This window comes from Aulonocara stuartgranti, assembly GCF_965226115.1.
Source record: "Aulonocara stuartgranti genome assembly, chromosome: 7".
In the NCBI taxonomy this organism is placed as follows: domain Eukaryota; kingdom Metazoa; phylum Chordata; class Actinopteri; order Cichliformes; family Cichlidae; genus Aulonocara; species Aulonocara stuartgranti.
In genome coordinates this window covers 34,538,908-34,563,209 of record NC_138945.1, presented here as the reverse complement: position 1 = coordinate 34,563,209, position 24,302 = coordinate 34,538,908, and the positions used below count along the sequence as shown (strand labels likewise).

The window sequence follows — 24,302 nt, the reverse complement described above, 5'->3', positions numbered from 1 at the left end:
GGCGTAAACCATTAGGTGATAACATGGTGGCCATGTTTTGTCCATTTTTTATATACAGTCAATGGCATGGTTATAAGAACCACACTGTTTACAGTGTTGTGAGAAAGTATTTGCCCCCTTCCTGATTTCCAAATTTTTGCACATTTGTACATGTTTCAGATAATCAAATAAATTTTAATTGCGAATAACCCCACGTAATTACAAAATTCATTTTTCTGTTTTTTCAGATGATTTCATTTATGAATGGGAAAGTTATCCAAACCTACCTGGCCCCATGTGAAAAAGTAACCTGAAATCAAGTGTTTATGTGGCAATGAGTTTTTCATTTGCTGTGGAGGAATTTTGGCTCACTCTTCTTTGCTGAATTGTTTTGATTCAGCCACTTTGGAGGGTTTTCGAGCATAAACGGCCTGTTTAATGTCATGCCAAAGCACAACAATTTGATTGAAGTCCAGACTTTGATTAGTCCACTCCAAAACCTCCTTTTCTTGTCTGGATTTTTTTTGAGCCGTTCAGATGTGGACTCACTGAATATCCCAAGTTAACTTGAGTTACAACGCTTGTCTCGTCAGTCCACAGAATATTTTGTCAAAAGTCTTGGACACCATCAAGATGTTTTCTGTCAAATGTGAAATGAGCTTTTGTGTTCTTGTTGGCTAGCAGTGGTTTTCTCCTTGAACACTCCCATGGGTTTTTCCCAGTATCTATCTTATTTTTAAATTATGAACTCTGACCTTAACTGACGCGAGTCCTGCGGTTCTTTAGATATTGTTCTGGGTTGTTTTGTGGCCTCCTTGATAAGTCATCAATGCACTCTTGAAGTACTTTTGATAGGCTGGTCACTCCTGAAGGTTCAGCACTGTTATAAGTTTTCTCCATTTGTGGATAATGGGTTTCAGCGTGATTCGCTGGAGCTCTAAAGCCTTAGAAATGGCTTTGTGACCCATTCCAGAGTTATAGATATAGACTTTGTTTCTCAGCTGTTTCTTTCAGCTGTGCCACGATGTGATGTGGTTAATCACAGAAAGATTCATGATTTAGCAAGTGGGACACTTTTTTTCACATAGAGCCAGTTAGGTTTGCATAGCTTTCCCTCCCTTAATCAATGAAATAATAGAAATATAAAAACTAAATTTTGCATTTACTTGGGTTATTTTTATTTAATACAAAAATTTAGGTAAAAGAAGAAACTCTGGAAAGGCGCCAGATTTTTTTCATTGCATTTTTTTTTATTGTATAACCTGCCCTTAGATACTGTGGTGTAAGTCAAAATTAAATCCCCACTTGCACTGTAATCTGAGTGGATTTGACTCCTTATTGGTGAGCATTCTTACTGGTATCAGTAGACTTATTCTTGTTACCTGTATTTCAGTATATCTCAGTATACAACTGGTTTGGAAATCATGTAAATAAATGTTTTCCACAGCCAGAGGAGTTCCGGGTCTCTTGAGAAAGCTGGTGATCACACATTTCGTTTTGAACAATGTTTTCAGGGGTTTTTTGCCACTATTTCACACACTGACTGAAACTCTCCACAGTTGCTTGTCACGTGTGTTTTTCTTTGTAACGCTTTCTGTCTCTGATTTCTCTTTTTCCCTTTTTTTGTCTTTTGCCAGCACTAGGTTGATGCTTGTCTCTGTCTTTTATCTGTTGCTGACTCTTTCTCTGTATTCTCTCTGTCACTTTTTCTCTTTCTTCTTTGTTTTCTGGCTTGGATTGCTTTCAGGAGCCTTATGGGGTAATGCCTGCTCTTTCTGTCAGTCTGTCTGTTTATTCATGTGCATATCTGCCCGTTTGAATCACTTTTTCTCCACCTTAGCTCGTGGTATTTTCAGCAAGGTGTTGTTTTTTGTCTTCTCACAGCTAAATGTTTTGCACAAATGTCATATTTTGTTACTTTCTATTTTTATCATCGCCACCACAGTCACGATTAAAGACATTGCATTTCCTCTGTTTGTGTTATGTAACTATGTTGTGTTACATCTGTATTCGGGTTACATAAGAGCAATTACCCGTTTTCCATTTATTGGACATATTTTATGTGTGTTAGAAGCTACAATGTACACAGTGCACAGTGGACCAGTGCTGAGATTGAACAAAACACTGCTTCAAAAACATATCAGACGTTTGAGCTTTCATAGGGTGATTCAGGTCATTATGAACACAAAGAAACTGAATGATGCTGCTTATAATAACGACGCAAATAAATAAAAGAGCTAAATAAAAACTATTAAACAGAGTGAATAATAGATGAAGGATTTTCTTACCAATAATGCACAGTTAATGATATTCAGGAGTTATCAAATTGAACCCCTTCATCCCTCCATTCAGCTTTCACTTGCTGTCTGGCATTTTGTTTCTCCCGTCAGCTCTGTAATCAACTCTCATTCACACCAATCAACCATGTAAGAGGCTCCATTCACAGCACCAGGTCTAATGGATAGATGTGATACCTGACAACCTACATTTTATTTTTATTTAGATCTTATTTTCATACTTAATCTAAACACAGGAAAAGGAAGGCAAGTTGTAAACCTGTTACCCAAACTGTCTGTTTTGAAACATCCAACACAGTTACTGCTTTGTGTTTTTGAAGGCGCTTACTTTAGGATTAATGTCTAGATATAAAAGGATTTTATATATTAATATTGTGTTTCAACTGAAAGGTCAAAATTTATTTAAAAACCGCTAATCATTTATTTAAGCTCAGTTTTTAAAACCTTAGGATGTAACTACAGCCCAGCCCATGCAGCAGTATATGAATGACTAACCTCGTATTGTGGATGGATTATCTCAGTTGTTCTCCTGGCTGAAGTTTGGTCTTTTTACAGCATCCTTCATGCGATTACATTTGTTCCTGACCACCGAGAACACTCATGTTAACTTTTATCGAGTGGAAAAAAAGTTAGCTGTTTATATTATGCTAACATAGCTGTGTCGCTAGTGGTCACGTAGCACATCATTATATACCACCTAGCCAAACTTCAGTAACCCTACAAATGTCACTGCTGTTTAGTTTTCTGTCTTCATTTATGCTGGAAGTGATAACAGAGCTGTATGTTTTAATTTGTTTCCAAAACCCCGCAGTCAGGACATGCTATATTGTATTTAGATAGAAGCTAGCGAGCTAACTCCCTGCTAACTTCTAACTCCGTTAAATGTCATAAATTCCGTTTTCATGGATGCCTGGATGTTAAACTCAATTGTTACACCTGGTAGAGCAGAACGCTGATCATTTTATTAAAGATGAAAGACTTTAGACAGTTTTTCAACTCTCAGTAATGCCATAGTGATCGTTTGACCTGCAGCGGAGTTTAGGCCCAGACACGGCTAGTGACGTCAGACTTAACGACCGGATTGCTTGTTTTTAGTCTTATTTAATACTGTATGATGCTAAGTTTGAAAATTATGGCACTCACTATTAGTAAAAAGGACAATAAAGCTTTAGTAATTGAATAATTACTAGTTTTTGAGCGAGAGATGCTCAGCTCTCAGACAGGTCCACAGCTTGATTATCACTTTCAAGCGAGATGGCTACAGCAAAACCGCTCTGCTTGAGGCTTCAAAACAGTAGTCCACAAACTAATGGGTGATGGTACTGTTGCTACATGCGTCTTTTATATACAATTTGTGGAGAGCAAGCTAACATGTAGCCACTAATCAGCCACAGCTTAAAAATGATAAAACTGTCAAACAATTGTATTCACAGAAAATGTAAAACTCAAAGACACATATTTACAAAATGTTTTTAATTTGCTTCAGAAATGGTTAAATGCAAATACCAGTATAACACTCTGTAACATTATTACCTTTATTATTATGTTGCATTTTCTACTAATTTTCTAAAATATTTTCCGCAGCAGTAGTAATGCACCACATGATCAGAGTATAGCTGCATTGGTGTCTTGGCTCCATACCCATGATCTTCAGCATACTAAAACACTGCAATGTAACAGAATTACTGTAGGACCACATTTCTTAACTCCAGAGTATATGTAGTCAGTCATGACATTATAATCATCTTCATGTCATCAGTTTGATTTTCCCTCATATTCAGTATCCACAAACACTATTTCTTCCAAATATTTTATCCAGCTTATCTTGCTTTAAAAGGGTGTTTACTTTAAATTTACTTAAAAGTCACTTTTTTGTCTCTTATCTTTGCTTTCTTTTGATGTGTTTTGAAGTTTGAACCACCAAAATTGTCACTATATCTTCACGCCTGGGTGATATCTGTGTAAAGTGTTTATTTTGCTCTGTCTTGCTTTACATGCTGCTGTCTGTCTTTGTGTATTGTCTGCGTGCATATGCTTATCATTTCTTTTCCCCATCAGATCGCAACAAAGCGTGGCCAGGTGGGAATTGTCAGTATCTACTTTTTTTGTTTTTAACCCCTCGTACCCTTTTGCCCTCCTCCTGTGAAACACAGAACATTCCTCTTAGCAGCCTTCGAGGTTTACGTTGTCGCCCTTCATCCCAAAGTGCTTGGGATGTGACTCCCTTCCCTCCTCGCTTTCCCTCCCTTTTATAAACCTTTTCTCCTGTCCCAGTATTGGGACATCAAGACAAAAAGGAAACATTGGGAGCTCTCCCTCATAGCTTTCAGAAGTTAATCAACACACAGACGGGGATTTGGGCTGCAGGAATCTGAAACTCAGGTTATCAGTTGTATCAAAGCTTAACTCCTTACCTATCCTCTCAGTTTTCTCTTTTAATCATGACTAAAGTCAATTTAATTGGTTAAATGTCCAAGAGATTACCAACCTCCACCTTCATCTCTTCTTCTTTATGCCTATGGAATTAGAGGGCAGCCAATAAAGGATTATAGCTTCTCTCATGAATTCACCTTAAAAAATTTTTTTAATTTGTTCCTCACAGCCTGTCGTGTTTGTAAGGAAACTCACAATAGACATCTGTTTTTCTCTGTTAAAAGAGAGTTTTTGCTTTGTTAATATTTGTTTTTGAAAAAGACAGAATTTTAGAGTATGCCATATTTTTAACCTTTTAAAAATGTTTCTGAATAAATGGAAGTAGCGGATCGGGCTACACTGGGTGAAGAGTGTGTTAACAGTGTCCTCTTGCAATGTTGTAGATTTGAAAATACTCCCATTAGTAGAAATCAAAGAGGAAAATGGAGAAAATATGCAAACCAGCTGCTGCTATGCACTAGAGGCTCTAAATGAACACTAGAAAGGCTGACCTATGATACGGATTGTGTTGGAGATATTTTTTAAAATGTGATTTTGACCTGCATTTTCAGCTTTTGCTAATAGTCAAAGAAAACCTTCACTATTACCATTAAAATGGGAAATTAATAAGCCAAACATACATTATACAAAATTCCTCAAGAACTTTGAATCCTCTGTAAATTTTGAAACAGAGAGCAGGAGCTTTGCGCATCCGATTTTGCTGGTGCAGCTTTAGACGTCAGATGTTACGAGTCTGAACAGGAAATCTTCTCTTTCATGAGCGAGCAGCGGCTACAGAAGTTAAGCTACTCCAGATGACCTCATGTGTGGCTGCTGAATACGTTGCAATCACCGCTGATGTGTGCTGCATTGACATGAAAAACAAACTCCCCGCCCGTGCGCTTCTGAAAGCTATTGGGAGACTGTTCTTGCCATCTCAATGTGTTGAGGTCCTTAAAAAGCAGGACTGGCATTGACTTCGCAAATTGCATGCCAGAGTATCCAAGTTATACAAGCATGAGAGCCGCATGCCGTTTTGTTAGATTTTTTTATTGAGAATTTGAAAGGCCCCCGGGGCCAGATTTTTTTGGAACCATGCTTCTCTCCGGTTTGAGTTCTGTCCTTCCCTCGCCAGTCACCACATATTAAAAAAATAGCCATGTTCATTATTCTGGTGGGTTTCTCTGAGTCCCCTAGTACCTAATAACAATCCTTTCTTTTTAATGAGACCCTGTAAAGCGCTGACATACTGACCTGGGTCTGTGCGAGTGTGTCTGTGCTTGTCCAGCTACCTTAATGAGGACCATTTTCACTTTGGGAGCATTAGAGCAAGAACAATCTGTAGAGGAACTTTTTGTCCTGTCCTCACTTCTCCAAAGGTCTTTTAAGGTTGGGTTTTAGGGTTGCTGAGAGGTTTAGACACAGTTAGGGTGGTAAAAATAGGTAAGCACACTATGAGCCAGGAAAAGGTATTGAAGAAGGCATTACTGTATGTTAAAACTTTGTAGCTTTGTTTCTACATTTTCTTTTTGTTTGCCTGTATCTTATTTTTATTCTTGCTGCAAGACTAATTCTAATGTGCCAAGAGGCTAGCCTCCAGGTAATGACCCAAAAAGAAGACACAAGAGGGAAGGATTGTGCTTTAAATTTAATGTGTATTTTTTGGAAATATGCCTTTTACTATTGCAGGTCGAGGACATCTTAGGCTAGTATGCTAATGTTAAAAGCTTGTGATATGCTGTTGGGTATCTCGAACTAATAAACTTTCCAGACAGGAATAAACCAAAAGTTTGAGTTCTTTACAGAACTCTTCATATAAAATGCACTCACCTGCCACTTTGTTAGGTATACCTGTTCAACTTCTAAATAAGTAACTATTCAGCCAATCACATGGCAATGACTCAGTGCATTGAGGGGTGTAGACATGATTGATACAACCTGCTAAACTTCAAACCAAGCATCAGAATGGGGGAAAATGTGATTTAAGTGACTGATCAACAGATATAATGAATGCTTATCTACTGGGATTTTACCATGCAGGCAGGGTTTACAGAGAATATTCTGGAAAAGATTAAATCTCCAGTGAACAGTAGTTTTCTGAGCAAAAATGCCTTATTGGTGTCAAAGGTCAGGGGAGAATGGCCACACTGCTACCAGGTTATAGAAAAGAAAGAGTAACACAAATATCCAGTTGTTACAACCAAGCAATGCAGAACAAGTTGATGCTTAAAGTACATGGGCTCCATGAGCAGAAGAACGCACCGCGGTAAATATAGTCTCAGGAAACTGAGACTATATATCCAAACGTTAGGCTGCTGGTGGTGTAACGGTGTGGGGGGATATCTTCTTGGTACCTTTTTTTTTTTTACACTTTACCAATTAAACACCACAGCCTACCCGAGTAATTTTGCTGACATTGTCCATGCCTTCTTGAGCACACACAGTGGTCAACAGGATAACACTCCATGTCACAAAACTCACATCATCTCCAACTGGTTTCTTGAACATTACACTGTACTGTACTCAAGTGGTCCTCTACAGCAGCGGTCCCCAACCCCCGGGCCTCAGACCGGTACCGGTCCGTGAGTCGTTTGGTACCGGGCCGCGAGAGTTGAGGCTCAGGTGTGAAATGTATGGTTTTCAGGGTTTTTATCGGTTTTCAGCGTTATTTTGTTATCGTTTTTATCATTAACTCGGTTTTCCTGGGTCTTTTCACGTGTGTTATGAATAAATATTCTTTTTTTCGGTACCAATACTAGTTTTATTTTGTTGTATTTATCCGCGACACCTCCGTGAAAATATTGTCGGGCATAAACCGGTCCGTGCCGCAAAAAAGGTTGGGGACCGCTGCTCTACAGCCACCAGATTACAATCCAGTAGAGCTTCTTTGGGATGTGGTAGAACAGGAGATATGCATGATGGATATACAGTTGACACCCACAATGCGTGTCACTAATTAATAAAAAATCCTTCACACTCAAACTATCCTTGGCCAGTGTCACTCTGTGAATGATGGCTCGACTGTATGTCATTATCATGATGGCTAGTTTTTAAACCCCCATACTTACTTCCCATAAATAGTGAGCAAAACGTGCAACGTCTGCAGTGACAGCAGTGGTTCCTGCAAAGAAACTGCCTCCTGCACCTGTGGCAGATTCTTTGTGCATTTACTGTAAAAATGTATGATTTTGTGTGTTATTAAACAGAAACAATGCTAATTTGTATTGTGGAAGAAGCATCGAAGGAAGCAATACCTGGAACAATTCACTACCAGACATAGTCCTTCAATGAAAACTTGAAGTATGGAATGAAAAGGGTGTAATTTCACTGTTGTGTGAATAGCTTTTGTTGTGGATTTTGAAGATGGAAAAAACAGACCAAAGGAAAGATTAAAGGAAAAGAAAACAAGAACAAAGGGAAAGAAAATGAAAAGAGGCTTAAAAAGGGGTTTGGAAGAAAATACATTATAACAGGAAACAGAAAAATAAACAGAAAATACACTGAAGCATGTAACAAACAAACAAAAAAGAAGGTCAGAATCTTCAAAGAAAGAAAATATTGAATGTCAGGAAGGTGTGGAGGGGAGGGATGACTGAATGATGGAATGAAGAAGCGGAGGGAGGGCAATAAGGAAGGAAAAAGGAAAAGGATTAAGAAAGGAAGGCAGGAAAGAAAGGAAGTGGTTTTAGAAACAAGATCAGGACAATGGGAAAAGATAATAGAAGGAAATAAGGTTAGAAGGAAGGAAAAAATAAAGATGGAAAGATAGAATAAGGAAAAGAAAGAATTAAGAAAGCTGGGGATGGACTACAACAAGGGGGAGAGAAGAAGGGGAGGAAGGAAGGAAAAGAAAAAGCGATGAAAGGAAGGATACGAGGTTTGGAAGAAAGAAAGGGCAGCAGGTTTCAGGGAAACAAGGAAGGAGGGGTGTTAGGACAAGGAAGGTAGAAAAGAAGATTTGAAGAAAAGAGGCATAGTAAGGAGTTATACTGGGAGGAAAGAAGGGCATTAAGAGAAGGGAGAGGAGGGAAAGACAACAAGGAAGAAGAATAAGTGAGAAAGGGAAGAAAGGTAGGAAGGGAAAGAAGCATCAATGAAAAGACAAAAAGGATGAAATAAAAGGAAGAAAGGAAGTAGATATAGAAACAAGGAGAGGAAGGAATGATGAAAAGACAGGAGGATAAGAAGGAAAGAAGGAAGGGGGAAGGTAGAAAGGAAACATGTCTTCCCAATGTGATGTTTATGTAAAGTTTGGTCAGAAGGTTCCTTTGTAAGTGCGCATGCGCCATTAGCGTGCTGCCTGCTGTAACCCCTAATTTCCTTCGGGATTAATAAAATATTCTGATTCTGAAATAAGGAAGAAAGGCAGAGAAATAGATAGGAAGGAAAGGAGCTAAGGAAAAAGGAAGGAAAACTAGGAAGGAAGATGTGGGAACAGAAAAGAGAACATAATGAGTCTGTAAAGGTTCTCAGTCATCCAGGTCACCGTAGTCAAAGGTGACCTGGATGACTGAGAAAAGCGTCAAAGTCCAGACGCTTTTCTTTGCAAGCTCCTTTGAGAACATAATGAGATTCACACATCTTAAAAGATGCGTGAAGTTGTAGGAATGAAAGAAAAAAAAACAATAAAAAGAAAACAAAGCAGCCAAAGGGAAGATCAGAAAAAAGGAAAAGAAAGGGAGTAATTACAAAAGTATCTCGATAAGAAGAGAAGACTGGTGAAGCATGTTTCTGTAGAATAACATACCTCACTCACATGCATGTGTTCTACTAACAGAATATATGCATCCTACAATATAAACCTGGTGAAGTGCAGTCAGTTCTTGTTAATGCAGCCTGAGTTGAAAGGGTTTAGAGGGTCATTGCACTACATCACCCAGACTAACTGTACTCTCAATCTGCACAGAGGGACAAAAGGCAAGGACATCAACACTATCAAGTCCCTGAGGGTCCTCCGGGTCCTGCGGCCACTCAAGACCATTAAACGGCTGCCCAAACTGAAGGTACGGTAATCAAATCTGTCACAGATCGTTCTGTAAGTCTGTAAGAAAAACCAAAAACCCACAGAGCACCCAAACAGTCCCGATCCGCCACAATATGAAACAGGAAAATACCACCGTGTAATCCATTTATTTCAACAAAGCAACTGTATTCTAAATACCACCTTTTTAAACGGTAACTGTAACGGAATACAGTTACTCATATTTTGTATTTTAAATACGTAACGGCGGTACATGTATTCCGTTACTCCCCAACACTGTAGATAGACCTGCCACCGCACAGTTTAAACCGTTCTGAACATCGAAAGTCTACAAGAATCAGTGGAACAACACAACTAACACATTTGAATCCTGGTTTGTCTGTTGATCAGCTTGCTCTATTCAGCACTTCATGCCTCCTACTTATACACCCCTGACACATTCGTGCACACAATCGAGAGGCAGTCAAAGTCTCCAGAAACCTACTCTACCATATCAGACATGAAAAGTTTGATTTTTGCTTGATTTTTTGCTTAGATACTGAATTTTATATTCTGTGTCTTACACGCCTACAGTAGGCGAGTACTTGGTTCTCGAAGGAGTTTTGTGGCAATTAACAATGAAACACATACTTAATGCACTGTAACACATTACACTGATGATTTCTCATTGTTTAGCCAATGTTTTATGACTTATGCAATATATTTAATCATTTGGGCGTGATTGCTGCATTTGCAGTGTTAATAGTTTGGCTTATTTGGTGCTCACTTAGCTGTCAGCCTTGAGCTGGCAGCTATTCCTCTTTTGTTTGTGATGAATTGGCAATTATTTCAAATTGAGTTTGCAGAAACTGGGTTACCGCAGAAGTGAAGTCTGTTCTTCTCTATTTGTCTTCCATCTTCATTAAAATATGTTTAAATTGTGTGTTTCTAAAAAAGAAAAAAGAAAATCACTTAATTTAAAGAAAAAAAGGTGGTGTTTTTTTATGTGGATTTACAAAAACTCCTAGGATTACATGTCCTCATTATTGGAGGTGTTGTGCTAATTATACTGAGCTTATGGAGAATTGATTACTGCAGAGAGTTTTGAAGATCTTTAAAATCAATAGTTAGAATTTATATAATATATTACCATGATGCAGCTATTATAAAGATATATATTATAAAGAATTACACTGGGAGCACAATGCTGTATAGAATCCTGTTTTCCTCAATTGTTGTCTCAGACACAGAAATGACAGCTTTCCTCTGCTGTGTGGACAAAAGTATATGTCAAAAGAGGAGAGATCTGATTGGGCTAATAAAAGTGAGATGATTGAGACAGATCGAAGGTGGCAGACAGACGCCCATCCAAAGCTCTTCTTGGATACTTAGGGAGAGTGGTTTGACAGGACAGGCTGGTTAAAGTACCTCTGTCTTCACTCTGGTTTAAGAGCAGCCTCGATGGGAGTCACTCAAGTAGCAGATATTCACTGGTTACATTGCATACATGTCAGAATGGATCGACAAAGCACTTCATCTCTCAAAGAGATCCCAGCACAAGCTGACAGAGATAGTGACAGGCACAGACTGCTGTTTGCAGGTGGGAGATGGGAAAGATATCTGGGTTTAGAACAAGGCTGACTGTGTCCGCAAAGTGGCCCTTCTAGATCAGCGGTCCCCAACCCCCGGGCCTCAGACCAGTACCGGTCCGTGAGTCGTTTGGTACCGGGCCGCGAGAGTTGAGGCTCAGGTGTGAAATGTATAGTTTTCAAGGGTTTTATCGGTTTTCAGCGTTATTTTGTTATCGTTTTTATCATTTACTCGGTTTTCCTTGGTCTTTTCACGTGTGTTATGAATAAATTTTCTTTTTTTCGGTACCGGTACTAGTTTTTTTTCGTTGTATTTATCCGCGACACCTTAAAGGCCGGTCCATGAAAATATTGTCGGGCATAAACCGGTCCGTGGCGCAAAAAAGGTTGGGGACCGCTGGTCTAGATTACAATTGATCCAGATTACTAGTGAGACTACAACAGCTTTTCATTCAGAAACAAAGCCATCTAATAGAAATCGTTGGTTTATGAATATAGTCTTTGTTTAAAGTGAATATGTCAGCATTACAAACAGAATTGAAATGTCATCCCAGTAGTGTGAATTTGTTTAGGTGATGTCTAGCAGACAGCTAGCAACTGTATCGTCCCCGTTTCTGCACCAACCTGCCCGTCAAAGCTGCTACATCTCTAATAATGCATCATTTTGAACTGTAAAATAATGTTTCAGCTGCTTCCTTATTCACAAGGGTTCACCACACAGGGTTTTTATACCAGGTGTCCTTCCTGATGCAACCTTACCCCTGTGGCGACCCCTTGTGGTTAAGCCAAAAATAGCACAACTTTAAATATTTATAAAATTTAAATTGTTTCATGAAGGAGTAAATAAAATATAGAAATAAAAACAGTTTTTTAGAATCAGCCTGTAAACATGTATTGTTCCTTTAAAGTCGGGCATTTTAACAGAGTCTCTGTGCACTGACTGTCTTTCGGAGGCAGCCTCAAGTGGCCATGAGAGGTACTGCATGTTGCTTGCCACTTTTGTGATGACTGGAGGTTACAGTCGGGAAGATACACATAAATACCTTACTATTAATTCAATCCAATTAGTTTAATTTCTATTCTATTCTCTTTATATAGTATCAATTTAAAAAAAACTGCATGCATTATGCTGTAAAGACCCTACAATGTTAGAATGAAATCGCAACAATCACATGACTCCCTATGAGCAAGCACTTGACAACAGTGGGAAGGAAAAACTCCCTTTTAACAGGAAGAAACCTCTCACAGAGGCAGCCATACAACGTAAAACACACAGAGAGTGAAAAGAGCCCTAATAATATGCTTTGTCAGAAAGGAAAGCTTGAAAGTTGTCTCGAGGTTGTCCGAATGCAAACTGGGAGCTGGTTCCATAATAAGGGGCCTGAAAGCTGAAGGCTCTGCCTCCCATTCTACTTTCAAATACTCTAGGAGTCACAAGTAGGCCTTGAGCCTGAGAGCAAAGCACTCTGTTAGGATAATAAGGTACTGTGAGGTCTTTAGATGTGACAGGCCTGATTAGTCAAGAACTTTACAGTTCTGTGTGTGTGTGCTTGTGTGTGTGTTTCTCAGGCTGTATTCGACTGCGTTGTAAACTCTCTGAAGAACGTCCTCAACATCCTCATCGTCTACATCCTCTTCATGTTCATCTTCGCTGTGATTGCTGTTCAGCTCTTTAAGGGGAAATTTTTCTACTGCAGTGACGAGTCCAAGACCCTGGAGAAAGACTGCAGGTACGTTTATATTACTGTTTTTATTACTGTTGTCTATTCTAACTACATCTTCCTCCTCCACTTTTTTTCTCCTTTTTTTGTCACATCTTTTCAACTAATTCTGTCTGCCTTCTTGCTTTCAGGGGTCAGTTTTTGGACTACGACAGGGATGAAGTAACGGCGAAGCCCAGAGTGTGGAAGAAGTATGAGTTTCACTATGATAACGTGCTGTGGGCTTTTCTAACACTCTTCACCGTCTCCACTGGAGAGGGCTGGCCAGTGTAAGTCAGGACAGCCTGCATATCATTTTCAGTAGCACCTAGATGGAGGTCCAAGTGGTTTTTTATCATTAAAGATATGAAACTAATAAATCTGATTAATTGGTGCAGAAAGAAATATTGCTCACATTTTTAGCTGACAATAAGTGCTTGAGTGTTGGAAACATTCGTGACTTTTTCAAGTTAAAATTTCCATTGGTGATTCATCCTGAAAGGCACTCATCACACCTGGAGCCAGATTGTACTGTGCAGTTTAAATGTACCTGATTTATCCCAGATGTAATTACTGTGCATTCTGTTAATATGCAATCAAGTTTCATTGCATAGATGTCAGTCTGTCATTCTGTGCCTAGAGGTAGAAACGCAAAATAATGTTGCCGTGGGGGTCTAAGTGTTAACGCCTTTGCTTGAGCTGAAGTACCACAAGCAGATTCATCGTTGTCTCTGTCAAAGGTCGTTGATGCCTGTTTGCTTTTTGGCATTTCATGTACTTACCTGAAAATGAAAAGTAGATTGCTAAACTGAGTGAGCTTGTCATGACAGCTGAAAATCACAGACTTTCTAACAAGCTGTGACAGCTCAGTAAGACCATAATCACAAGGAAGGACTCTTGATTGGTTTTATGCTAGTACATTGCACCTGTAGATACTGCAATATGAGTGATAGAGACACAGCCTTATAACGTTTTGTTCTTAACCTAAAAGCCTTAACCTAAAATGATAATGTATAAAAGAAAAAGAAAAGAAATATTATTAATAAATTAAACAGAAGACGTGGAAGGAACCTCATCTGCTGACTAAAGGGTCACACATTTAAGGGTTGGACATAGGAAGCGCTGATGTTCGGCCGATAACAGATATTCTAAGCTCCAGTTGCCTAGGTAAACCTCCAATGTATTTACCATTTTTCTCATTGGTAGTCACTTCAATCACTTGCCTCAAAGTGAAGGAAGGTTTTGTTGCTCAAAGTCGCTGAATGTCATTGACTTTCTATGGGTACTATATCCAATTGCTATGGTTACCACATCCAGTTGATTCAGTTGATGTGGATGTGCGTTTAGCCTCTGCTGGTATTGGTCAATTTTTCAAGGTTTCTGGGGGTAATCAGAATATTATCCTTTTCAAGATGGTTCTGTTTTATCTTTAAATGTGAAAATCTCTTCTGTTATTTTTCTTTTGATCCATTGGCCTGCAAGCAACCAAAACCTGCTCAAAATGCGTTGTTTAGTAAAACTTGGGAATAAATCTACATCAGTTTTGAAAATGATTTTAGTCTTTCCTTCTTTTTAGTGTCCTGAAGCACTCTGTGGATGCCACATATGAGGACCAGGGCCCCAGTCCAGGCTTTCGCATGGAGACATCTATCTTTTATGTGGTCTACTTTGTGGTGTTTCCTTTCTTCTTTGTCAACATATTCGTAGCTTTGATTATCATAACTTTTCAGGAGCAGGGAGACAAGGCCATGTCGGAATGTACATTGGAAAAGAATGAGGTGAGAGTGGAAAGTGAAGCACTTTATTGTGGGTTTTTTTTTTCTTTTTTTGTGGGGGGTGTTCTGGGAAGAAGAAGAAAACACAAATTACAAAGACACTGGTAATTTCTTCAGAGACACTAGCACTCATGCCGATCCTCTTCTAAATGTCTCTTCTATGCAAATCACATTAAACATGACAATTCCCTGCTCTTAAAAAGAAAGCAGCAGGGCTTATCTTCTCACTCCCTTCATCTCTTCTTCACAGGGACTTTGTGAAAACCCTGCTGTTTTTTTTCTATGATGTATTGGCTAGTGATCAGAGAACTTTAATTTGTGGTATCTTCTTTTAACATTACAAAACACTTAGAAAAGCCCGTAGTGGTATGCCAGCTGTTGTTTATTTTAAAAACTTTGAATTCTTCTCTCTGATGAAAGATATAAAGTTGTTGCATCAGAGAGTTTTCTTACCCGATCTGTTTTGTTTTGTCTTTTCAACTCTCAGAGGGCTTGTATTGACTTTGCCATCAATGCCAAGCCGCTGACGAGATACATGCCAGAGAACAAGCAGTCCTTCCAGTACAAAATGTGGAAATTTGTGGTGTCGTCTCCTTTTGAGTATGCCATCATGACTTTGATCGCCCTCAACACCGTCGTGCTGATGATGAAGGTCGGTTTTTTCTCCCACTAATGAGGCATGTGACAGTTCCCTTTAGACACCTCTGAGGCAGAGAAAGTGGTGCATTGGTTCAGCGATAGTTATGGAGTTCCCAATTTGATACAACAGACTGTTGAAATATCAAAAAGGATTACAGGAGATGTTTTTATAAACGACCATTCAATCTTTTACTTTTAAAGGCAATAATGAAAACAACTGTGGTCTGGCATTAAGACGTACTGTTGTTAGCAACTGACTATTGACACTTTACATTACATTACTTTCTAGTTTGAGGCAAAAGAGCTTGTATTTTATCCATTTCCTTTACTCGTCTTCTAATTATTCAGGTAATCCGGGTTATCTCATCTGGTCTGAATGATTTTTTTCTGCCATTATGGAGCCATGGAAACTAACAATGAATCCTGATAAACCCTAAGTTTAGCTCTTGTTCACCTTCAAGGTCGTCTCTTTGGGAAGCTCGTAACTGCATCCTACATGGCTGTAATTTTCAGAAACCTGTCTGGAATGTCCATTCTTTTTTTTCTTTTTCTTTTTCTTTTTTTTTTTGCCTTTCCCGTTTGGTTCTTTAGCCATCAAAATTATTGTCTGAAGGCCGAGAAAGATGCCCCAAAAAAGAGAAAACAAGCAAAACGAGGAAACACGATAAACACAGCACCATTGCAATAACCTAGATAAGTGTAAGTAACAGTAAATACTAAATATTGAATGTTCAAGACATGGTTCCTTGATCTTTTGGATATCACAGGTGTTTTCACTCTTTGCCTGGCCCTTCACCCAGGACCATTTTGCTTTGGGAGACCCTACCAGGGCTGACTCACTAGAACATGCAAAACCCTCCACCACAATGAGGTGGTGATCAGGGCTGGACTGGCCATCGGGCAGATCACGAGGATGCTTGTGATTTTTCGTTTTTATGGGCCGATGGGGTTTTATTTCTTTTCTTTTTTTAACGGTATAAATGAATGGTGGTGGATTGGCCAGTTGGTCATGATCGACTCTGGGCTGGACCAATTACAGCCGAGGAGGAGGAACCCAGCGGAGGTCGCGCTAAACAACAGCAGCACAGCACGTTTAAGCTTGATCAGCTGTTGTTAGAATTTATTTAATATTAATTTCTAGTATCAGCTGATGTTTGCTGGAGCCACAGCTGTAAAAGCTGCTGGTCATGATATCGGTTTGGTTATCTGGTGAGAGGGAAACATGAAGATGAAACCAGGAGATGTCCTTACTGAATCATCAGAGCTGAACAGGTGATGGAGAAACAGGTTTACCTTTTAGGTGACATGGATGAGTTGAAGGGAAGCTATGAACTGTTTCTGAGAGACAAATAACACCAGCATCCTTTTCTACGTAGCTGACAGCTGGTAACTGTGCAGGGGCGGGTCTCGGAAAGTTTTGCCAGGGGGCCAGGTAGGGCATTAACAGGGAGAGGGGGGCACAAAGAAATACTTTTCTTTCTTATTCTCATTTAAAATGTCTAGCTTTTAATAAATAATTATCTGAATCTTATAACCAAAGTTTTTATCTAATGTAAAATGTATAGAAATCCATGATTGTATTCAGTAAATATCAAGTCTAGTATATACCCTAGTAAGTTATAGTATTCTTTCCTTTGGGAAGGTACCATCTGTGCAGTCTGCAATTCTGTTGAAGAAAGATGTTGAATCTATTTAATTACTGGAGAAAAATCATAGATTTCTGTGCATTTGTTTTATACGTGCATTAAATTAAAATCAATTTTGTCAATTAAGCATCGAGGCAGAGGGTACGGGAATAGTTCCCTATTTTTTTTCTTTTCTTTTTTTGCTGGGAGTTGGCAACCCTATTAGTTAGGTATATGTATTTATAAATTAGGTTGTTTTATATTTTTGCTAAGTACTGTTTAGAATACCAGAATACCAGAATAGGGACCATGGCTCAGGGATTGGGAATCGCATCTGTAACCGGAAGGTCGCCGGTTCGATCCCTGGGCTCTCTGTCCTGGTCGTTGTGTCCTTGGGCAAGACACTTTACCCTACTTGCCTACTGGTGTTGGCCAGAGGGGCCGATGGCGCGATATGGCAGCCTCGCTTCTGTCAGTCTGCCCCAGGGCAGCTGTGGCTACAACTGTAGTTTGCCTCCACCAGTGTGTGAATGTGAGAGTGAATGAATAGTGGTATTGTAAAGCGCTTTGGGTGCTTTGAAAAGCGCTATATAAATCCAATCCATTATTATTATTATAAAGGCTTTATGGCTTTTCCTATAATACCATGGTGAGCCGGTCACTAGTCAAAATGCCCAGGCTGATTTTTTGTCCCAGTCCAGCCCTGGTGGTGATTCATGGAGGGAAACGTCAACTAAAAATGTAATTAAAATTTCCATGGAGACAAACTTAGGTGCTAGTGTTGGTGCCATGTCACAGTCAATCCTCTGGGTACAAGCTGTTCCTAGTTATGTCCCCCCCCCCCCCAAGATCCTGATTATATGGTGATATCATAGAGCAAATATAAACAGAGCAGGACCATAAGAGGGTGATTAAAAAGGCATTTGAGAGGTGCACGACCTCATAGAGGAGATGGTTAGAATCTTGTTATGGGTTGAGTCCTGAAGCGTTTTGTTCCCAGTGAGTTCTATATTCAAAACCAAGCAGCAGCAATAGTTGATCATGTGCAGTCCTATTTTATCTCTATGATGCATGGCTAAAGAGGATTGTGGCGTCTTTATGGCAGTCTTGCATGAACTCTGCAGATACATACAATCCCATTTCAATGTCAGTGAAATCACATGCAGTTGCAATACAAGCCTTTTCTGATATGTAAGATGTTTAAAATTTAATAAGCCAGACCTGACAGATGCAGATGTCTCTGGTGGGTGGAAGCAGTCCAGAACAGAACAGGAGTGAATAAACATGAATAAAAAGGATCTGCAGTGTTTTGGTGTTGCGTTTACAGCTGTAGTTTTCAGTATCATGTACAGAGGCTGTCTGATCCATGCATTAAGTGTGCAATAAATAACGGGAGTCAATTTTACACACATTTATTGTTAATATAATTAAAGATATTAAAGAGCAGATATTCAGTGTTTCGTGTTTCATCTTCTGCCCTCAGTTCTATGGCGCTCCAGATGTGTACGAGTCCATGCTGAAATACTTAAACATCGTCTTCACGGGCCTCTTCACACTCGAGTGCATCCTCAAAATTATTGCCTTCAATCCACTGGTGAGTTGTCTTTGTAAGTCTGTATACTGTGCTGTACTCTGCCAGCAGCTGTTGATGGTTTTGAAATCTTCCAGTTTACACTTAAAGGGTTAAGTGATTTGGTTCTTCTAAAGGTTGAGTTGATTTCAAGGTATCTTTTAGTCAGTGACAGTCTCACTTTAAGAAGACTGTATGGATCTTCTTAAAGTGCATTCATTTCAGAAAGAGGAAGAGTTAGCTAACAAAAAAAACAAAAGAGGGAGATAAACAGAAGAGTGCACAAAGGAAATAAATCTCTCAATGTGGCGCCGTCTGGCCTCCAGCGAAGCATTTCATCTTAGGCTCTATTCCATTTGCGAGGCCCATTTATTAAATAGCTTTTCTCACACACCACTTACCTCCACCTGTTTAGCTGTTAAGCCCAGATGACTGCACTCACATCTGCCATTATAAATGCTCTGCTGCCACTGTAGCTCTTCAAAAAGCAGCTGCAGGACCTGGCAGCAGCCTCTGCCCCGAGGAACAGGATGACTGACCAGTCTGAAGAGCCTCAGAAGTTATGCAAAAGATGTGCATTTAGCATTTATGTGTGTGAATGTGTGTAATGTAGGCACATATAAAGTTGATTTGTGTGCTCAGGGAGATGGCTAGTCTTTATTCTTTGAAGTGTGCTCATTTGAATACTTTTTGTGTGCCTCAACTTTGTATCTGTGTCTGCAACTTTTTCATATCTAGATCTGTATTAAAATTTGCCCACATATTCGTGCACAGGAGACTCGTTCAAATGAGGCAGTGTAGGGGGATGTTGCTGGAAAATGGATCATAGAATGTCTGCTTGGATTAGATGTCTTAGTATGAATTTGGGAAAATCACAGTGCTGCCAGTCTGGTCAGTTTATTAAAAAGATTAAATTAACTACATAAGAATAAAGGAATAGCTCAATAGTAATAATTTACGTAATCTATAATTAAACAGGTTTTTAAACTGGCATTAGAACTTGGTTTATTGTGGTTAGAGCAGGGAAAATTATATAATAGTCAACTTTGACATATCTATTAAAAGTTCAGTTATGGATTACAATTGTTCACATCTTTTGATAATCCTGAGCTCCCGATTTTTTATTATTAGATTAAAGCTAAATTTAATATCTTATACCTTTGGACCATATTTAGAGTAGAGTGTGGTAAGTCATCAGTTACATCTAAAAACTGAATGGAGTGCAATGGACAGATACCTCCTTATTAGTGCTAAGCATCAGGGTATTTTCATTTTGTACAATAAATATACACAAATATAACGCAGCACAAACATACGCATACACTGATCAGAATGGAGTGCCCATATTTACTTTACAAATGACACCACAAACAAACACACACACATCCACCTACACAAACGCATTCACATTCACCAGACAGGTCAACCCAGTTAGTTTCATGTTTTATGGTTTTCCATGACATGTGTAAATATTGTTATACTCTCAGTTTATGACTGTGAATGTGAACAAGAGCCAACTTGTAAAGCCCTTTGAATGAAGGCTCTACAGTTTTTCATTTGAATGTACACTTGAAAGGGTGGAAAGCGTTTTAAAAGCAGTTAGTTATGACGAAGACACTGTATAAAATCTTTAAAGGTTAACTATAACATCCACTTTTCTTCTTTCTCTTTCTTTTAGAACTACCTGAAAGAGCCCTGGAATGTGTTTGACTTTGTGACTGTGATTGGAAGCATTACAGACATTTTGTGCACAGAGATAAATGTAAGAGTTACATTTCTCATCGCATGCACCCATGGGTCACTTCCTACATGGGTACAAAAATTCAGTGCTTGCTCATAGCTGTAGGATCACAACGGCAAAGCAGCAAAGCAGCATGCTGTGACACAGGAAGCAGATTTAGTCCAATCAGGGAAACTGTTATCACAATAATGGACTAATCAAAGTTAATATTTTGCTACAGTGGAAGTGATTTACTCTGGGCATGCAAGCGTTCAAATACTGTTATTATGATTAATCTATTTTCTATTTTTTTTTATGTTTTTGTCTATAAAAAGCCAGAAAAAAAAGTTATGAAAAATACCCACCAAAGCAGCCTGGACTGTCAAAAACTCTGACAACCCAGACTGCTGATTTCACATTTTCTATTATTATTTTATTTTTTTGGGGGGGGTGTTGTTGTTCAAAGTTTGAAAGTCCGAAATATCACCAATTCCTCCCAACTGTCAATTACTCATTTAGTTGCTGTTCTGACTTTCGCTAAAATTTGAGCTGCTGTAGCATTAATTTGCATGTGTTTTTGCTTAATGTCAGAATTTTTTTTTCCAGCTTCAAAATCATCAGTGTGGATGTCATGCTTTGCTGTACTCTTAGTCTCAGTCCTCGAATCAGCCAAACAAGTCCATAGAAAAAAAACATGACATCATAAAAATCTATACATGAAGCAAGGGAAGCCACACGACTTGAACATTAAACTTTACAGTCTTGAACATTTAGTTTCATATTTTTAATCACAGCAGATGCAAAGTATTTGTGCAGCTTGAGGACTGAGGCAGGATACTTTAGCTTTCTGTGTTGCAAAGTCAGCTTTTGTGTGACTTTCTCTTCCTGTGATCATTAGTCTTCTTCTCTGTTTCTCTCGCTGCTTTTTTCCCCCCACTGTTTTTCATCTTCTGCTGTGTCTTTCCTGGCGCCTGTGCCCTCACTCTGCCCCTTCTGTCACATCTGACACCTCTAGACGGTAAGTGGCTTTCCTTGTTGGCCACTGATTTTGTCAGTTCCCCCGTCACCGTGTGCTGTTCTCTTCCACGGCTTTAGTTTAAAGTGTCTAACTACACCTTGAATGTGAGATGATATAAATTAAGACCTTTTAAACCAATGTAGCATGAAATGTGTGCTTTAACAGTAATCAGACCTTCTACGGCAATTACTGTTACATAAGCCCTTAATGTGAAAATGTACAGTTCAGTCAGATCCACTACAGTGAAAAGAACGTTGTTATTTCCATCAGCAGTAATTTATATTTGGCAGCCTGGCGTTTTTCTGGCACCTTTCTGACCTTCCATGTGCATACAGCCAAAGGCTGTGAGAGCAGCAGCAAAGCTCCCTGTACAAAACAACTGATTCAGTGTGAAAAGGAGGTGCGAAGGTGGAGGTGGGTTGCAAAGCGGTTTTCAGATGTGCAGCTACTGTAGGCAGTAACTTAAATAGCGTACATTTGCTTTGGCTTTAACAAAATCAGTTGATGTGCTTGGATTTGGGTTGAGCTATACTTCTTGGCCTGCCTTGTGTATGCTGTGTTCAGCTAATGTCATTTCATTCAGCTGGATCAGTTCTGAGCTACGAAAGGATCAATTAGGATTAGAGCTAATATAGTTTTGTACTTTCTAATTATTTTTTTATTTTTATTTTATTTTGACAGTTTGTTTTTAATTCAGTTTAGTTTCAGTTAGTTTTAATTTCAGTTTTAGTTTATTATAATAACCTTGTTAATATTAGTTTGTCTGTATTGCTTCTAGATTATATCAGATTTATCAGTATATCATCCCACTGATCCATCCAAGTATCCATTTTTTTACTTGCTTAATCAGTTCAGGGTTGCAGGAGGACTGAAACCTATCCTAAAAGATCATAGGATGGATGTCTAAGAGAGTAGTGGTTAAAAGTCTTTGGCAACCCCTCATTTCTTTGTATTCTGCTTCCAGGGAGACAGACATTCTTGTCAGTTTTAAAAGTGGCTTTGAGCAATAGTTTTGCAACCTTTCTGGAGTTCTCTCATAGTTCTTCTTTTGACTTTGGCTACTCTGTCACGCATTTTTAGTCCTTGTAACTGATTTTCAGGTTATTGATGCTAATTGTTATTTATTTATTTACTCTTTCTGCTATTAGATCAACTTGTACATGGTTAGTTTGGAGAACATTAAAATAGAGTTTTACTGTAAATCTCAGTACGCATTTTTTCCCTCTAGCAAAAACAAAACAAAAAAACCTGAAATCGTCTACAAAAATGTACTGCAGTATGCTACCAGCTTAATAAATTGTTAATAAAAATATCCTCAAATCTGTTACATAATAACAGATCATTTGTTTGTCTTTCCCAGAAAGAAAAAATCAACCTGAGTTTCCTGAGGCTGTTCAGAGCAGCTCGTCTCATCAAGCTTCTGCGACAAGGCTACACTATTCGCATCCTGCTGTGGACATTCGTTCAGTCGTTCAAGGTAAGGAAAAAACTGAGTAACATAGAAACATTATAAACATCCGAGTTAGAGTCTGAAGCATCTCGGTAAGTGTGTAAACTTGCAGAAAGAAACTGTAAATTTGGAAAGACACACGGGCTGGCAATCTGAGCCAGATTTATTTGCTCTTGCATGAAAGTATATCTCATACAATACAACTAGTGGAATAAAGGGCTCAAAAAACAGGCCTAGGCATGCTTTTTCCTGTTCAAATTGAACAAAATAGCTCTCAGCAGACAGCAGTTTAGATTTTCACACCGTGCCAGTTTTGTTCTCTAAATCCCCTGGGACAAGTTGAGTTAAATGTGGAGCGCTGGGGCCACAGCACAGGGAATTTATAGCAGCTTTAATGTCAGTGGTGAGAGCTTTTAAGCCCAATGAAAATGGACAGTAGCTTCAGAGTGTTAAAAGGTGGCTATTTAATTACAACAGATGTTCGCCGCCTTCTTGCAGCCATATAAATAGTTGGTTGAAAAGAATCAACCCAGCAGGTCAGGTTCGTTGCTCGGGTTCTTAAATAAATACTGTAAAATGTTAGAAGGGTGCTTGTTGCTCTGTAGAGAATCCGATTTATGAGTGTGTACGTGCATACAAACACAGAGGAAGAGATCAAAGAGGCGCTGTGCCCCATGTGTGTCTGGGTGTGTATAAAATGGATATTGTTGGTGCCATGCAGTATATGAGTGTGCTCAGACTGTATTCATGTGTATGCTTTCAGGCCCTGCCATATGTCTGCCTACTCATTGCCATGCTGTTCTTTATCTACGCCATCATAGGAATGCAGGTAAGTCATCATGTGCATAAAGCACATCTGAATTTCATGATTCGATGAAATATGCCTTCTGCAACGTGAAGATTTCCCAGTAGCCTATCAGTGAATGACCTGAGTGGGTGTGACTACACATTAGCTTGTGTTTAACTGGCATTTCACCATTTCTCTTAATTTGATGTCCAGTATAGTGATTGGCATCATTTTAACCAAATGCTCTGTATAAAAGATGGATGTATAGTAGCTACCAGGAATTTACCCGTTGGTTAGTGGATTCATTTTGTTTTATGGTCATTGCCATCTTGGTTTTTGAAGCCACAGTTGACTACATTTAGACCAGCGTGAATTTATCAGTCAGCAAGCCTGGTTAGCACTCATAGACTATATTGGGGAATCAGATACCATCTAATTAATGATAAGTGAAATACAAATTTAAAGCATTTCCTCCACTAAAACAGGTCCACAAACTTCCTAGACTGGCTTTTGGTGTAATTAACTGCACAGGAAGTAATTTTCAGAAATAGTTTATCTCACAGTGGGAAAATCCTTTTGTCACAGCAGTTAAAAACACACCAAACATATGATAAACACCTAAAATAAGTACATTGCAGCTTGATAAAACCAAATGTATAATTATTTTAACATGAAAAACTCCAAAAGCTCAAACCTCCAAAAAGAGAGCTCACTCGCTGAGCAGTATTTACTTTCAAGGGAAAAGTGTTGTATTTTATAGATATTAATTTTGCTTAGTTTG

At 38.9% G+C, this 24,302-nt stretch overlaps 1 protein-coding gene across 5 annotated transcripts in view; it reads left to right on the top strand.

The window, feature by feature from the left end:
• cacna1bb (calcium channel, voltage-dependent, N type, alpha 1B subunit, b) overlaps positions 1–24,302 on the top strand; it is a 221,529-nt gene that overhangs the window by 164,505 nt on the left and 32,722 nt on the right. For all 5 annotated transcript variants that reach the window (XM_082541616.1, XM_082541615.1, XM_082541614.1 and 2 more), the window contains 9 exons: positions 9,595–9,691; positions 12,807–12,967; positions 13,090–13,227; positions 14,514–14,715; positions 15,200–15,364; positions 18,460–18,570; positions 20,225–20,308; positions 22,645–22,761; positions 23,498–23,563. In XM_082541616.1, the coding sequence (XP_082397742.1) occupies positions 9,595–9,691; positions 12,807–12,967; positions 13,090–13,227; positions 14,514–14,715; positions 15,200–15,364; positions 18,460–18,570; positions 20,225–20,308; positions 22,645–22,761; positions 23,498–23,563 (1,141 nt within the window). The remainder of the gene's footprint in view (positions 1–9,594; positions 9,692–12,806; positions 12,968–13,089; positions 13,228–14,513; positions 14,716–15,199; positions 15,365–18,459; positions 18,571–20,224; positions 20,309–22,644; positions 22,762–23,497; positions 23,564–24,302) is intronic.